The sequence below is a fragment of the Danio rerio genome, chromosome 21, assembly GCF_052040795.2.
Source record: "Danio rerio strain M-AB ecotype USA chromosome 21, GRCz13ab, whole genome shotgun sequence".
In the NCBI taxonomy this organism is placed as follows: Eukaryota; Metazoa; Chordata; class Actinopteri; order Cypriniformes; family Danionidae; genus Danio; species Danio rerio.
The window spans coordinates 33711877-33727765 of NC_141041.1; the positions used below are offsets into that span (position 1 = coordinate 33711877).

The following is a 15889-nucleotide window of genomic DNA, read 5'->3' on the forward strand; positions in this document are numbered from 1 at the left end:
GTGTCAAACATATGCTGGATAAGTTGGCAGTTCCTTCCTCTATCGCGACCACAGATTAATAAAGGGACTAAGCTGAAAAGAAAATGAATGACTGAATAAATATCGCAAATATATAATGTGCATTTTCTTGTACTGATTTCTTCATAAACCATCATTTAATTATCTGCTATGGGCATGAATTTTATTTTCCTTGTATTTGGTTTAGTTTTTATGATCCTCAATGTGCATGTAGCTTTAGCTAAAATGCTCGATTACAGTCTACTGAGTGGTTTGAGAGTAAGTAACATTAAATTAACTTTTCATTTTTCTGTGGAGCTAACCTTTAAAAGATCATACACTAATTGAAATAAAATTGAAACAAAAATCTAAATACACACAACTTGAATTGTATGTTGCCTTTATTATGGAAATTAATGGTTTTAAGATATTAGTTTAAGAGAAACAGCTATTTCAAAATAATAAAAATGCTGCTTTGAAATAATAGTAAAATATCTCTGTTGCCGACTTACGGGATAAATCTTACTTCAACATTTCCTCCAGATTTTGACACATTTGATGTATCATTAACAGAGTTGGGTGTAACGTGTTCCACAGTGTTACTGTTATCTAATTACATTTTTGAGAAATGCAGTAATGTAACGAATTACATCTTCCATGTATGTAATTTGATTACAGTTATTAAAGTCAATGTAACTGCGTTACTTGCGTTACAAATATAATATTTAGAAGAATCAAATGCTTCTTTTAAATCACGTTTTCTGCTGCAGCGTCAGTTAATAATCATGCGCTTTTAAATTGCTGGAGAATGCCAGCAGAAATAGCTGCTGTCGAGAGTGCCTGCTTCTTCAAGTGGAAATACAGACAATACTTTGATTTCATTGAGCGTAAAAACAAAAATATTATTGTGTATGTCCAGTCTAAAGAACTTTCGACTGCTTTTAACTCGACCAGTAACTTGTTCAAGCATTTGAACAGAAAATCTTCTGATACTCGTCACCAATCTGATTACTTTTGACATGAAGTAATTAGTAATGTAATCAGATTACAATTTTGAGTACTAATCAGTAATTTGTAATCGATTACTTTTTAAAAGTAACTTACCCAACACTGATCATTAATTATTACAATTCCGTCTGTAAAACACTCAATGGTTTATTTTCATTGTAAAATATTTTATGAATTTAATGGCTACAAAATATTTACAAACACTCCATTAGTTAACAGTACACTGTAAAAAAATGTCCAGTAGGTCATGAATCACAGGTGCTTTCGACTTACATAGTTGAAGTCTGATTTACAAGCCCCCTTTTGGATTTTTTCCTTTTTTAATTATTTCCCTAAATGATGTTTAACAGAGCAAGGAAATGTTCACACTATGTCTGATAATATTTTTTTTTCTGGAGAAGGTCTAATTTGTTTAATTTCAACTGGAATAAAAGCAGTTTTTAACTTTTTAAACACCATTTTAAGGACAAAATTATTAGCCCCTATATATATTTTTTTTCGATAGACTACAGAACAAACATCGTTTTACAATAACCTGCCTAATTTCCCAAACCTGCCTAGTTAACCTAAATAACCTAGTTAAGCCTTTAAATGTTACTTTAGCTAAATAGAAGTGTCTTGAAAAATATCTAGTATAATATTATTTACAGTCATTACGGCAAAGACAAAATAAATCAGTTATTAGAAATGAGTTAATAAAATTAATATGTTCAGAAATGTGTTGAAAAAAATCTTCTCTCCGTTAAACTGAAATTGGGGAAAAATAAACAGGGGGCTAATAATTCTGACTTTTATATGCTTTTGAATTATGGAACTTTGACCTCTGCTCTGTTCATAATGTCTACAGTTTAGCAAATTGACATCAATAAACAGGTATACTAAATAAGAAAAGAAAAATCAAAGCAATAACAGAATTATTACTGGAAGCTCATCCCCCTTTTTTTTTATAAAAGCTTAATATAAACAAAGAACCAAGCCAATATATATTAGTTCAAACTAATACAAATTTCAATAAAACTCACGTTCAGCAGTTATTAAACTCCCATAATGCAAAGTGAAAATAAGTGGAAAACTCCCGTGAATCACAAACTAAGGGGAATTTGGCAGATGTTTAGAATGTTTTATAGCATGAACTTAACAAAGCCTAACAAATTGGTTACAATATTTATTAACCTTTGTGAGCATCAGGCCATTACAACCTCAAGGCAACTTGTGTTATAACACATATGTAACATTTCCATGATATAATACTTCTAATACATTACTGAAATAAGTTGTAATTGTTTATGTTAAAATTCATGTTATTGCTTGAAGCATGTTTACTAAAGTAGTTATATGTATACATGTTAACAAATGAAAATTTTCTGTAAAGTTTTACCAAAAAAATATGATCAAGAAAATAGTCATGTAGCTGTGTGTGTCAATTAGATATGCTCTTAAAAGGCTTTTGCATATTTGATGAGCTCATCTTAACCAGTGGCCATATGTCATTGTATAGTCAATGACCTACTGATCATCCGTGCGCTGACCTTTCACCTTTCCTCTTATGTCTTAGCAGCCTACTTATTATTAATGAAAGTATTACAGACTAGCCTTTAGCTTTCAGGGCTTCTTGGAAACAGGCTCATTTTATAACTCACCTTTGAGTTACATACTTTTTAATCCATTCGGAGTGGCATTAGGTTAACGCATTAAAAAGCATTGGATGCAGCTCAGATTGCACTGCACCAGGTCTGCATCCAGACCCTTCTCATCCATTCAGCTGATTACTGGGTATTGTTGGAGCACTTTTAGCTTAGCTTAGCTTAGCTTAGCATAGAAAATTAAATTGGATTAAACCATTGGCATCTTTTTATTAAAAAGTCAGTAATGAATTTTGATAATATTTCTATTTAAAGCTTGAAAATTATGTTACATTGTCTTCTAATACTGCTGTAAAATGGAAAGTTGTGACAATTTTGAACAAGATGCTAATGGTCTAATCTGATTTATGCTAAGCTAAGCTAACAGTTATTTTGCCCGACCCAGAGATTGACTGACTGGATTCAAAACTGGTAAAACTCAGCTGCTAACTCTAGTTAAATATGAGAATGTTTCCAAAAAAGTGGAAGTTTCCTTTGGTAAAAATGCTGTCTTTTGACCAACATGCTAATGGTCTAATCTGATTCAATGATTTATGCTAAGCTAAGCTAAAAGTTTTCTTTCCAGACCAAGAGACTGAATGGATCAAAAAATGTTAAAACTCAGCAGCTTAACTCTAGTTAGATATTTCCAAAAAAGTAAGGATTTCCTTTTGGAAAAATGCAATATTTTGAACAAGATGCTAATGGTCTAACCTGATTCCATGATTTATGCTAAGTTAAAGGTTTTCCGGCCAGACACAGAGATCGACTGAATCGATTAAAAAATGATAAAACTCTTAACTTTAGTTAGATTTGACTCATATGAAAGTATTTCGAAAAAAGTGGAGGTTTCCTTTGGTAAAAATGCAGTCTTTTGAACAAGATGCTAATGGTCTAATCTGATTCCATGATTTATGCTAAGCTAAGTTAATAGTTCTCCGGCCAGACCCAGAGTTCGACTGAATGAATTAAAAAATTGTAAAACTCAGCTGCTTAACTCTTAGATATGAGTCAATATCCAATAAAGTGGGGATTTTCTTTGGGGAAAATGCAATTTTTTGAACAAGATGTTAATGGTTTAACCTGATTCCATGACTTATGTTAAGCTAAGCTAAACGTTCTCTTCCCAGACCCAAATATCAACTTAATGAATTCATAAATGGTAAAGCTCAGTTGCTTAATTCTAGTTAGATATGAGCCAGATTTCCAAAAACATGGAGGTTTCCTTTGGTACAAAAAAATCTATATTTTGAACAAGATGCTAATGGTCTAATCTGATTCCATGGTTTATGCTAAGCTAAGCTAATAGTTCTCCTATTAGAGCCGAAGATCAATTGAATGGTTAAAAAACTGGTAAAACTAACTTAACTCTACTTAACTGCTTAACTCTAGTTAGATATTAGCCTATTTCCGAAATAAGTGAACGTTTCCTTTGAGAAAAATATTAATATACTAATTATTTCATAAATTTTATATGGGCAAATGAATTGCTTTGCTGAACTGAACCATCATCGCATAATGATCAAACATGACACATTTACTGACAAACCCTAAGAGACATTTGAGGAAGGCTAGTGGTATTATAAAAGTTTATGTTTTACTATGGTTTTCATTCATTAAACTGATCTCTATATTGCAAAGGACACAGTTTAACGAGTATTTTGCAATCATGCAATAAAATTTATATTGTGTCATTTAGTATAGCTTTTAGTACACCAGTCTTTCACACAAGAGATTTTGCTGTAAATGCAAATTAATTTTACACAAGAAAAAAAATCTTCCTTGTAGCTCTATCCCATGATAGTCCTCAACTTCAGTGAATAATATCTCATCATCTATGACCTTTGATTCTTCAAAAAAATCTTGAAATCCAGACAAATGTTGTACCACAAGAATCAATGTGTGCTTTCAGAGGTGCGAGCTCGCAGCATGCTTTAAAAGTGAAAAGGAGAGCTTGTCCTGCTTTTATCTCTCTTCTGCTCATCACACATCTTTGAAGCTGAAATTTATCTGTAAACCTCAACATAAGACTTGAGATGAAATGAAAATGTAAAGCCAAGGGGAAAGGAGATGATGCAATGAAAGTTGTATTCTGTGAGAAACAAGCAGAGGTTTATGTGCTGAAGGGCATTGGCCTGTGGCACATCTTTCTCGACTTTTATAAACTTCCAGACAAGACATGTTATCGGATTGCAACATTTTGATTGATGATTTTCAGGGTTTTTTTTAGCTTAAAGTGATACTCCACCCAAAAACTAAATCTCTGTCATCATTTTCTTGCCCATAGAAATAAATTAGGTATTGATTAAAAAAAAACAACATTTGGAATATCTTTTCACAGTAAATGAGTCATCCTACTGGGTACCTTGAAAAAAAAAAAAGTCAATATGGCAAAAATGCAAATTGATTTGATCAAACTCACTCAAAAAATATCACGTTTTCTTTTTGTTCAAACTACCCTATAAATATATGATTAATTAGTCCTTACAGCGTATGTTTTTAAGTCATCGTAACTTACATTGTAACTAACATTGTAAACTAAGTTAATCTAACTTAATCTTATTAAATTATTCAATTTTATTAACGTTACACAAGAAGTTTTAAGTCAGTTTAACATAAATTCAATGGACTCATACGATTAATTTGATTCAGCTTAAAAATTTTGTAACATAGTAACAAAATCCAATGTTGAAATAATTGTAGGATTCTAATTTTTGTGTGGAAAATCACATTTTAGTTGAGACGAGAATTAGATTATTCACTTTAGCGAGAGCACCATACTAGTTTTCTATATGTCTGAAAGGTTTGTGTGGGTATATGAAACACTATCTACTGGAACATACAGTTCAATCTGGCATAAAGAGCTTTCTATCCTTTCAGAAGGAAGGTCAAGGCAGGTGGCCTTCAGCAATACAGAGCCTCAGACGCAGCAGCCGCAAACTAAAACCTATTTTATAGTTGGATCATTATAAGAGGTGCTATGGTTTTCTATATGCAAATGGAAAAATTGCTGTTACTTCATAGTTTTGCCATTTTCATATTGTTGGAAATTAACAGGCTTGTTCCAGACATGCCATAAAGAATAATATATTAAAGAAAAAACATGCTTGATCTATTAGCTGTCACAATTAAAGTGACAATTAGTAAAACATGTCAGTACATATTTATTTTTACACATTGTTGTTGTTTTATTTTATTTATTTATTTATTTTTTGCCGCACTGAGTATTTTTACCAATCACACACATATCTGTTTAAAAGCTTATGAATGCACCAATGTCCAATCACTCATTTAGACTAATAACTACTAAATGGCAGAGTTTTAAAGTTAACAATTTACAACATAAGAAATTTACTTCACAGCTTTAATGCTGTTTGAATTATACCCAGTATTATCATAGAGTATTAAACTGGAAGGGCCCTATCATACACCGGCGCAGTGTGGCGCAAGGCGCGGCGCGGCGCAATAGTCTTTTGGTAGTTTCAGCTTGGCGCAAGAGTCGTTTTGAGGTGTTGCGCTACGCTGTTTAAATAGCAAATGCAGTAGCGCTCATTTGTGCGCCCATAGGCGTTCTGGTCTAAAAAGGAAAACGTTCTGCGGCACTGCTGGCGCGTTGCTATTTTGAGAAACTATAATAGATTTTTCATTAAACCAAAACTAACCCGGTCTAAACTCCGGCGCAGAGTTGCGCCTCGCTTACGCACTGCTTAATGCGCACAAGAGAGCAATAGGCAAATATCTTTACATATGAAAAAAAAATTTAATATTAAGGATATATATAGGATATAAGAAGAATAGATATAGGATATAAATATAGAGGATTAAAATATTACAAAACATTATTTTCTAGCCTACATAAATATGAAAAATCACTGCTTTATGTCTTCATCTCGGGAGGCTTTTTCAGTTCATTCATAACAATTTGCTTTTGTATAATGTTATTATTATTAGCAATATTATTTATTATATCCATATTTATATTTGTTTTATTAAAAACAAGCTTAGATTTGCCCACCTGTCAGGTTTTAGACCATATGGGGCACAGCATGTGTTTTAGGATATAACTCAGGTTTTTGAGCACATTTTGTTATTATTATTCATTTATTTGTTTGCTGGAAATTAGAACTGAATTTAGAAATAGTTCTGAAACGAATATTTGTGCTTAACAAACAAAAGTATTTATTTATAGACTAATTGATGTTTGTGCGTAAAGGTTTCCCTATCCAAGAGCGAAAGTGAAAGTAGTTTCATTATCTCTCATTCTCAGCAGATGCTCTGTTTAACAGTTTTCTGTTAAAAAACTGTGAACTGTAAACTGTTTGCTTGTGAAATGCTAATTTTTTCCACGTAGACTTACTTTGCGTCCTGTAAATAGCGAATGCGCTCTTGGCGCGACGCAGCTGGCTCTTAAAGGTAATAGGAGATGAGACTCTAATTGGTTTATTCTCAAAACACACCTATAACTCATTAAGAAAATAAACTCAACCCTTTTAGACCACGGCGCAAGGCAGATTTCCCGTCCTTAAATTAGCAAAAACGCGTCCTGACACGCTCTGAAAGCGTTTGCGCCCTGCGTTTTGCGCTTTGCGCATGGACCGTCAAAATAGAGCCCGAAATGTGGTTTTTAAAAAGATCTCGAAACTCTTCTGATTGTACCCAGAATAGCGAAGTCTACTAAAGAAGGTCAAGCCTTCTCATTTATGGCTCTTAAACTCTGGAATAGCCTTCCTGAAAATGTCTGAGGCTCAGAAACTAACTAACTAACTCTCTCTCTCTCTCTCTCTCTCTCTCTTAGTTCAAAGGATTAAAGAATTATCATTTTAGTAAAGCATACACACAATGCATCACATAACAGTATGATGCATTAGTGTGCTCAACGCTGGTGAGTAGACTTGACAAACCACCTGTAGGACACACTCCGCCTGTCTTAATGCACCAGACATTTTGCTAGAACTACTCTTATGCTTCACATGTTTGTTTCTGTTTGGTTACATAACTACTATTTTCATTTACAGCACTTCATTGTTGCATTGATATTTAATATCTCGTGTTTAAATACACTATAAACAGCAGCTACGCTATTTTTTTCTTTGTTCTCTATTTTCACCTGGGGATACTCCTCCCGAGGCCTTTAGAGATTGTGCTGCGCCATTGATGAGATCCAAGACCTGTTAAGAGATGATGCCATGGTCTCCATAATCCTGGACTAGGCCATATCCTAAGCATATGCTGTGGCGGTCATGGAGGAGTGGAAAGCATGAGACTGATTCCTGAAAGACCCCAGTGACAGATGAGTCTCTGTATTGATTCCATGGACAGCCTAAATACCTGCCGGGGACCTACTCACACCTGCAACTTCTCAACAGTGGATGTCCAGCATCTTCCAGCCCCTGGCACCTAGACTGCAACTCTACACAAGTAGTTTGCCCAGAGGATAAATGGTCATGCCTAACTGAGCCTGGTTTCTTGGTAAAGTTTTGTTCCTCGCCACTGTCGCCACTGGCTTGTGGAGCTGCGCATCGATAGATTTACTCTTCAGTGTTTGGACTTTACACAGTGAAATGTAAACCACACAAAACTGAACTGAACCTCAACTCTGAAAACTGGACCTACACAGTTTCTGTTTACTAGAACTTCAATGTTAAGCTGCTTTGACACAATCTACATTGTAAAAGCGCTATAGAAATAAAGATTAATTGAACTGAATTTTAAATCATGGACTGGCATGTTTTGTTTGCAGATGCCAACAATGACATATTTCCAAAGTCAAAAAACGTTTTTTCTTATTAATTGACATGATTAATCGTTATTACAACATCAATATCAATGATCAACAATAATGATTGATGATCCCAACCCTGTAATGAGTTCCTGGTTTTTAAATGTATTTTATTTGTTGGTAACCATTTATAGCATTGACTCAAGCAACTATTCTTTTTAAAATAAATCTTTTTTTTAAGCTCACCCAAACTGAAAATTGTGTCATAAGTTTCTCTCCTTTGCTCATCACAAACCTGTTTGTGTTTCTATTTTCTGTTTTACACACAAAAACATTGAAACCAGTAGCATTGACGTCCGTTTTCCCATATACTCAAAAATATTTTCACAGCTTGTTCAAACTACTTCTTTAATATGAGCTAAATCAACACAACTGCTGAGGTGTTTTTTGACAGCTTAATAGTTTTATTTTCAATCCATTGTAACTAGTAAAAACATTTACAGTTGAAACCAGAAGTTTACATACACTGTATAATAAGGCACATAACAATTAAAAAAAAAAAGTCAAATGTTAATGTGACCAAGCTTTTTCTTTTTTAGGTAGGGTAGGATTATCACATTTGTTTCTGTTATACTTAATAGCAGAATAATGAGAGATAATTTTTTGAGAAATTATTGTAACTTTTCTTGAAAGTCAAGTTTACATACAATAAGATTATTATGCCTTTGAAAAAGCTCAGATGATGGTGTCAAGGTTTTGGAAGTTTCTGATTGGCTAATTGACAACATTTGAGTTAATTGGAAGCTGTTGAATAGTATTCAAGAAAAACCTCAAACACACTGCTTCCTTGTGTGACAACATGGGACAATAAACAAGCCAGAATCAACAAAAAAGCCAGATTACAGTTTGCTAAATTACACTGGGTAAAAGACAAATTTTTGGAGACATGTCCTGTGGTCTGATAGAACTAAGATTGAACTGTTTCGCCATAATGACCAGTGCTACATTTGGAGGATGAAAGGGAAAGTTTACAAGCCTCGGAACATCATCTCTACTGTGAAGTATGGGGCTGGCAGCATCATGTTGTTGGGCTGTTTTGCTGCAGGAGGGACTGGTCCACTTCACAGCATAGATGGCATCATGATGAAAGCATTTTGTGGAAATACTGAAGCAACATCTCAAGACATCAGCAAGGAAATTAAAACTTGGCCACAAATGGGTCTTCCAAACATATCATGACCCTGAGCATGCTGCCAAATTAGTTAAAATGTACTTTAAGGACAACAGAGTGAATGTTTTGGAGTGGCCATCACAAAGCCCTGAGCTCAATCCTATAGAAAATTTGTGGGCAGAGTTGAAAAAGCTTGTGCGAGCAAAACAGCCAACAAATTTGACTTAGTTACACCAATTCCGTCAGGAGGAATGAGCCAAAATTCGTTCAAACTATTGTGAGAAGCTTGTGGAAGGATACCCAAAACATTTGACCAAAGTTATACAGTTTAAAATCAAAGCTAAAAAATTCTTATGGTAATTTTTTTGTATTGTATTATAATTGTATTGCACGATTATAAAGTGATTTTGCCCATGTATGGCATATCATCAACCATGTATTTTGCCCATGTAAGGCATATCATCACTACCCAGGTGAGCAGCCGTGCGGTCATGCACTTTATGACTTACTCTATTTTGTGGGGCCATCATAAATGTTTATGGCTTGATTATGATGCTGGTGTACCACTAAGGCCATGAGAAAGAGTCAGAGTTGAGGAACAGTTGGGTATATAAACACCGCATACTTCACCCATCAGTACCTCAGCTCTCAACCCGCTCTTCTTCTCCGCTCAATCAACACCAAAACCATGGCTTTCAACGGCAAGTGGGAAACCGAATCTCAGGAGGGATATGAACCATTCTGCAAACTGATCGGTGAGGCTCTTCTTCTTTTAAACTACTGTTTTTGGCTTTGCTGATGGTAACAACTGAGTTACTAATTTCAGAGAATTTCTGGCCTCTAAGCATTGGGTCAAATATGAACGCATATTTGAGTTGGACTTGTTCATATTTGACTTGTTGTTGGGTTACGACAACCCAGTATTTAGACTGTAAGCTACTTTGGACAAGAAAATGTTGTCTTTTCTTCTGGGGTGTTTCCATATCATTTGCAAGCAGGTCTTTTGAGCCTACACAAAAAAAAAACATTATTGGCAACCTTTCCACTGCATATATGGAGTTTTTGCTTTATGTTTAAAAAAACATTTAAAAATTGTAGAAAAAATAAATATACATTTTAGTTTACAGTTCTTTTGATTATTAGAATGTTCATCACAATAAAACATGCAATTATTTATTTTCTTTGCGACTTAGTCCCTTTATTATTCAGGGGTCGCAACAGCAGAATGAACTGCCAACTTATCCAGCATTTGTTTTACGCAGCGCATGCTTTTCTAGCTGCAACCCATCACTGGGAAACACCCATACACTCTCATTCACACACTTACATTACGGCCAACTTAGCTTACCCAATTCACCTAAAGTGCATGTTTTTGGACTGTGGGGTATATGAGTGACATGTTGTGTATTTTTTGGTCTTTGTTATTAACCACTACATAAACTGTAGAAAATTCTGGAATGCTTGGTAGAGCAGACGTAAGTTTACACTCTTTCTTAATACACTTGGCAGAGTTTTGCTAAAGTGGGCTGACAAAAACTAAAAGTGAAATAAACTCTGTTTACTACATTTAGATTTTATATTAAATATTTCAAAATAACATTTACTGTCTGAAAATCAAAGCCATAAGTTTAAAGAGGTTTCAAAAATTATTGAAATATGAAGCTGATATCTAAAAAAATAGCTTTCAATGAGTTTTTTTTAATTATTATTTTCGTTTCCGCTATTTTGGCTTCTTTCCAGTGCCGTTAAAGTTATTTAAATCACTTCTATGATCTCTATATGTACTATTATTTTGTTGAATCCTTTACCAGATGTACCAAAGTAAAAATCAATTACTTTAAATCATAGGTCTCAAACTGAATTCCTGGAGAGCCGCAGCTCTGCACTGTTTTGCTCCAACCTTAATCAAATACAGCTAATCCAAATAATCAAGGTATTCAGAAAAGTCACAAACACCTTCATTAGCTGCATCAGCTGTGTTTGATCAGGGTTGGAGCAAAACTGTGCAGAGCTGCGGCTCTCCACGAATTCAGTTTGAGACCTATGCTTTTTGTTTTGAAAAATCAATCCCCCATTATTTTTTCATAACTTAAATGATACTAGTTTATGCCCTACTATCTTGGCATTTTATTTAATTTTAACTGAGCTCTGTCAGCTGATGTTCATGGGCCTCACGTGTGTTTATTGTTGCAGTTCAATAAAACCTCTGTGAAATTAAGACAGTACCTGAAGTGAACTATGATTGCTCTTCTTCTGCACCTCAGGTATCCCTGATGATGTCATCGCAAAGGGCCGTGACTTCAAGCTTGTGACAGAGATCGTCCAGAACGGAGATGACTTCACATGGACCCAGTACTACCCCAATAACCATGTTGTGACCAACAAATTCATCGTAGGCAAAGAGAGCGACATGGAGACTGTAGGAGGGAAGAAATTTAAGGTGTGGCAGAAAATATACTCATAAACGTAAAGATGACAAGAAAAGCTAAAATAAGCTTGCATAGTGATTCCATAGAAAAATCTTTTTAGGTTCCCCAAAGAATTTTTAAGTGAATATTTCCCTAATTTCACAGTGGAGCTATTGTGAAGAAGGAATTTATAATCTAAAGAAATGTTGTCATTTGTTTTAAGTAAAAGGTTACATCAATGTCAAAGGTTCTTCAATAAAATTGCCAGGGTTTTCAAGGGGACAGTTCACCCAAAACTGAAAATACTCTTATTATTACACACCCTTCACTTATTTCAAACCGGTTTGACATTCTCTTCTGTTTAACATTTAAAACTATATTTTGTTTTATAAACGTGTACCCACTGATTTCCATAGTATTTGGGGCTTTTTTCTGCTATGGAAGTCCATGGTGTCAGGATTTGAGCATTCTTCAGAATATCTTCTTTTGTATTCAACAGAAGAAAGAATCTCATAAAGGTTTATAACCACTTTATGGTGTAAATAGTGAATAAATTTGTATTTTTAAATGAGTTATCCCTTTAGCGGTCTTATTATATATATATATATATATATATATATATATATATATATATATATATATATATATATATATATATATATATATATATATATATGAGAACCTTTTAAATTTAAACTGAATATATAACGCCTAATTGTGACCGATGTCATATTAAACCAGCTACAATATCTCATATGTTTTGGTCTTGTTCAAAATTGAAGGATTTCAGGCAGCTATTTTTAAAAAATTCTCGGCTGCATTAAATACCTTATAAAACCTGAGGCTATAATTTCAATATTTGGTATTACACCTCAGTTCTTATGTTTTATTAAAGTAAGAAAATCTGATTGCCTGTGATATGCTTTTAGTTGTAGGTTAATATAATACTCAAATGGAAGGAAAAAGAAATCACTAGATTTGCACAGATTTTCAGCTGATCAAGTATTTATTCAGTTGTGTGTAAACGTGTGTACATTTATATTTATTCAGTTTTAAATTCAATTTCAGTAATATTACTGACTAATATGAAAACATTCATATGATTTACTTATAATACAGTTTGTAAAGTAATAATTTCTGTTTTTTAGTAGATATATGGTAGAAATATTATATGCAAGACTTTCTTTGTTTACCAAATAAACGGATCTAATAGGATTCACATTGTAAACATGAAATAAAAGTAAAAAAAGTTTTATTTTTATTTAACTTGTTAAGTTTTTAGTTACGATACACCCAAAATTATTCCGCATAAATCTGCAGATTTTTCACAATATTCTGTGCAGAAATAGCAAAAAAAAAATGTCCGCAGATTCTGTCTGGCCCTTTAAGAAATGGCTTATACATCCACACCACCTGACATTAGAAAAAATAAAATATACTGTAAAAAGTTATACTGATATGTTTTTTTTTTTCACATTAGCGCCCTGTTTTAGATTACATAAAGAAGATAGACCCTTTAATTATTGTAGAAGAGTAAAAACTTTTGTTATTTTTTATTACTCTCTTTTTTCTTTTATTTCCTTTCCTTTTATATATGAGCAAAATAACTTTTGCTTAATATTCTTATTTATTTGTATTTAATTTTAAGATTATTCTTATATTTTTAGAGAATCTAAATGTATATGTGTGCAACAGATTTAGTATGTTTGTTGTCTAAAACAAAAAGAAAAAACGGTTTGTATTGCATATTTCATATCTAACGTTCAATAAAAACACCTTTTTGGGGAATTTTTTTTTTTTAAAGAAGAAAAAAGAATTGAGGACCTTTTTACACCTTAAAACATTTCGTCCAATGGTAAATTAAAGTTTATGCCAAAAAAGAAAGTAGCCTATATTTAAGGACTTTATATCAACACTATATTGTATAAATATGAAATTTATATGCTTATAAATTGTATTACCTGATAAATGCTCACACCTGCATGTCTTCACCAGGGCATAGTTTCCATGGAAGGAGGCAAGCTGACCATAAGCTTCCCCAAATATCAACAAACAACTGAGATCAGCGGTGGAAAGCTGGTGGAGGTGAGATAAATCAGATATTTTACTACATTGAGGATTATTATAATTCTAGGGGGAAAATAGGCCGCCGCCTAGATGAATAATATATAATTTTAAATACAATTCAAATCAACGAGTTAATGAATTCGTCTCTGAGAAGAACGATGTGATTTCCTGGTCACTTTCAAAGGGTTAATCTGACGGCCAATCAGAATTAGCCTGTGCGACCAGTTTAAGCGCCAATTCATTGTTGAAATAAATAGTTTCAATCTTGGTTTGAACTGTTTTTATTGTTTTTTATATGACTTGAAATGTTTGTAACGCCTCTCCGCTTTGCTTTTCAGACCTCCACAGCCAGTGGCGCCCAGGGTACCGCTGTTCTTGTGCGCACAAGCAAGAAGGTTTAACCGCATTGTTGAGATGAATGACCCTTTTCTGCTCTGACACTCAATTTACTGAATAAAGTGTACGAGCTAAACTGATAAACGATCTCTCCGTCTTATCTTTCTAATGCATTAAGTGATTCAGTGATGAAAATGTGCATTCAATAATCTCAGCAGATGTGAAATATGGAGTCAGTTTGTTGTCAGTCTGGTGTCCACTGGAGGGCAGTCCTACACTGACCCGCGGGCAGATCTTCAACAAAGACACGAGGCTCCATGCTAAAACCGCTAAAACACATTAATGATAACAAAGACAGGAGGTTGGGCTTGATTTTACACGGTACATTTTTTTTAGGATTAAGACATTATTAAGCATCAGATAATAAATAAAACATAATAAATAATACAATAAAAGAAAAATTCAAAGCAATCTTTGATTTAAAAAAGCCTAGAAATAAGTATGAGGTTTTTCAAGGTGGCATAGAAAACTAAATAACATAGAATAGAATAAAATACTGAAGAAAAAAATTATATCAGGCCTTGCTTTTCAGGGATTTTGTAAGATTAAGATATTAGTCGACAATAAAAACAAATAAAATACTAAAAACGATTACAAAGAAGGTGGTATTATGTATAAAAAAGGATGATTTTTTCATCAAGAAATAAATAATAATCACATAATAACAACAAAAACAACATATAAAAATATGGCAAGGACCATGGCAATCTTAACAAACAATAAAGAATAAATAGGATAGTAAAAAAAAATGATTTGGGGCTTCATTAGAGCCAAAGTATAAATATTATTTTCCGCCCACTGGGAAACATGCATGCACACTCATACACTATGGACAATTTAGCTTTCCTAAATTCACCACGTCTTTGGGGGAAAACAGCACCCGGAGGAAACCCATGGAAACACGGGGAGAACATGCAAACTCCACACAGAAAGGCCAAATTTTAAATATATATATATATATATATATATATATATATATATATATATATATATATATATATATATATATATATATATATATATATATAATATATATATATATAATATATATAAACTTATAAAATTTATATATTATAACTTATATATTATAACTTATATATATATATATATATATATATATATATATATATATATATATATATATATATATATATATATATATATATATATATGCTTAAGAAAATATTCGTAAACATAAAATACACAAGTAATACTAAAAAGGAAGGCTTTAAAATGATTCAGTAAACAAATAAAAAATTTAATATAAAACATGCCACTCCAGATAATACTATATTTCAGTAAATATATGTAAACAATAAGAACTGAATATCCTTTATAGAGATCACTATACCCAATGAAGAACTGTAACAATAACAGTGGAGGGCGAGCTTTAGTTTAGAAGTGCCCCCTCCTGATAATTAAGAAAAAGGGTGGCAGCCCCCTCCCCTCCCCCTCTCTGCTTCGCAAACAAAGGTTGTGAAAATGATCCATTACCCAAACT

At 33.1% G+C, this 15889-nt stretch overlaps 2 protein-coding genes across 2 annotated transcripts in view; one reads left to right on the forward strand and one right to left on the reverse strand.

Annotated features, from left to right (window-relative positions):
* Nucleotides 1-15889, reverse strand: part of timd4 (T cell immunoglobulin and mucin domain containing 4) — a 1098921-nt gene that overhangs the window by 677869 nt on the left and 405163 nt on the right. The gene's annotated exons all lie outside the window — the stretch shown is intronic.
* fabp6 (fatty acid binding protein 6, ileal (gastrotropin)) lies at nucleotides 10153-14472 on the forward strand. Its single transcript, NM_001002076.2, has 4 exons — nucleotides 10153-10272; nucleotides 11782-11957; nucleotides 13921-14010; nucleotides 14331-14472. The coding sequence occupies exons 1-4, from the start codon at nucleotides 10206-10208 to the stop codon at nucleotides 14391-14393; spliced, it is 396 nt and encodes a 131-aa protein (NP_001002076.1). The 5' UTR covers nucleotides 10153-10205; the 3' UTR covers nucleotides 14394-14472.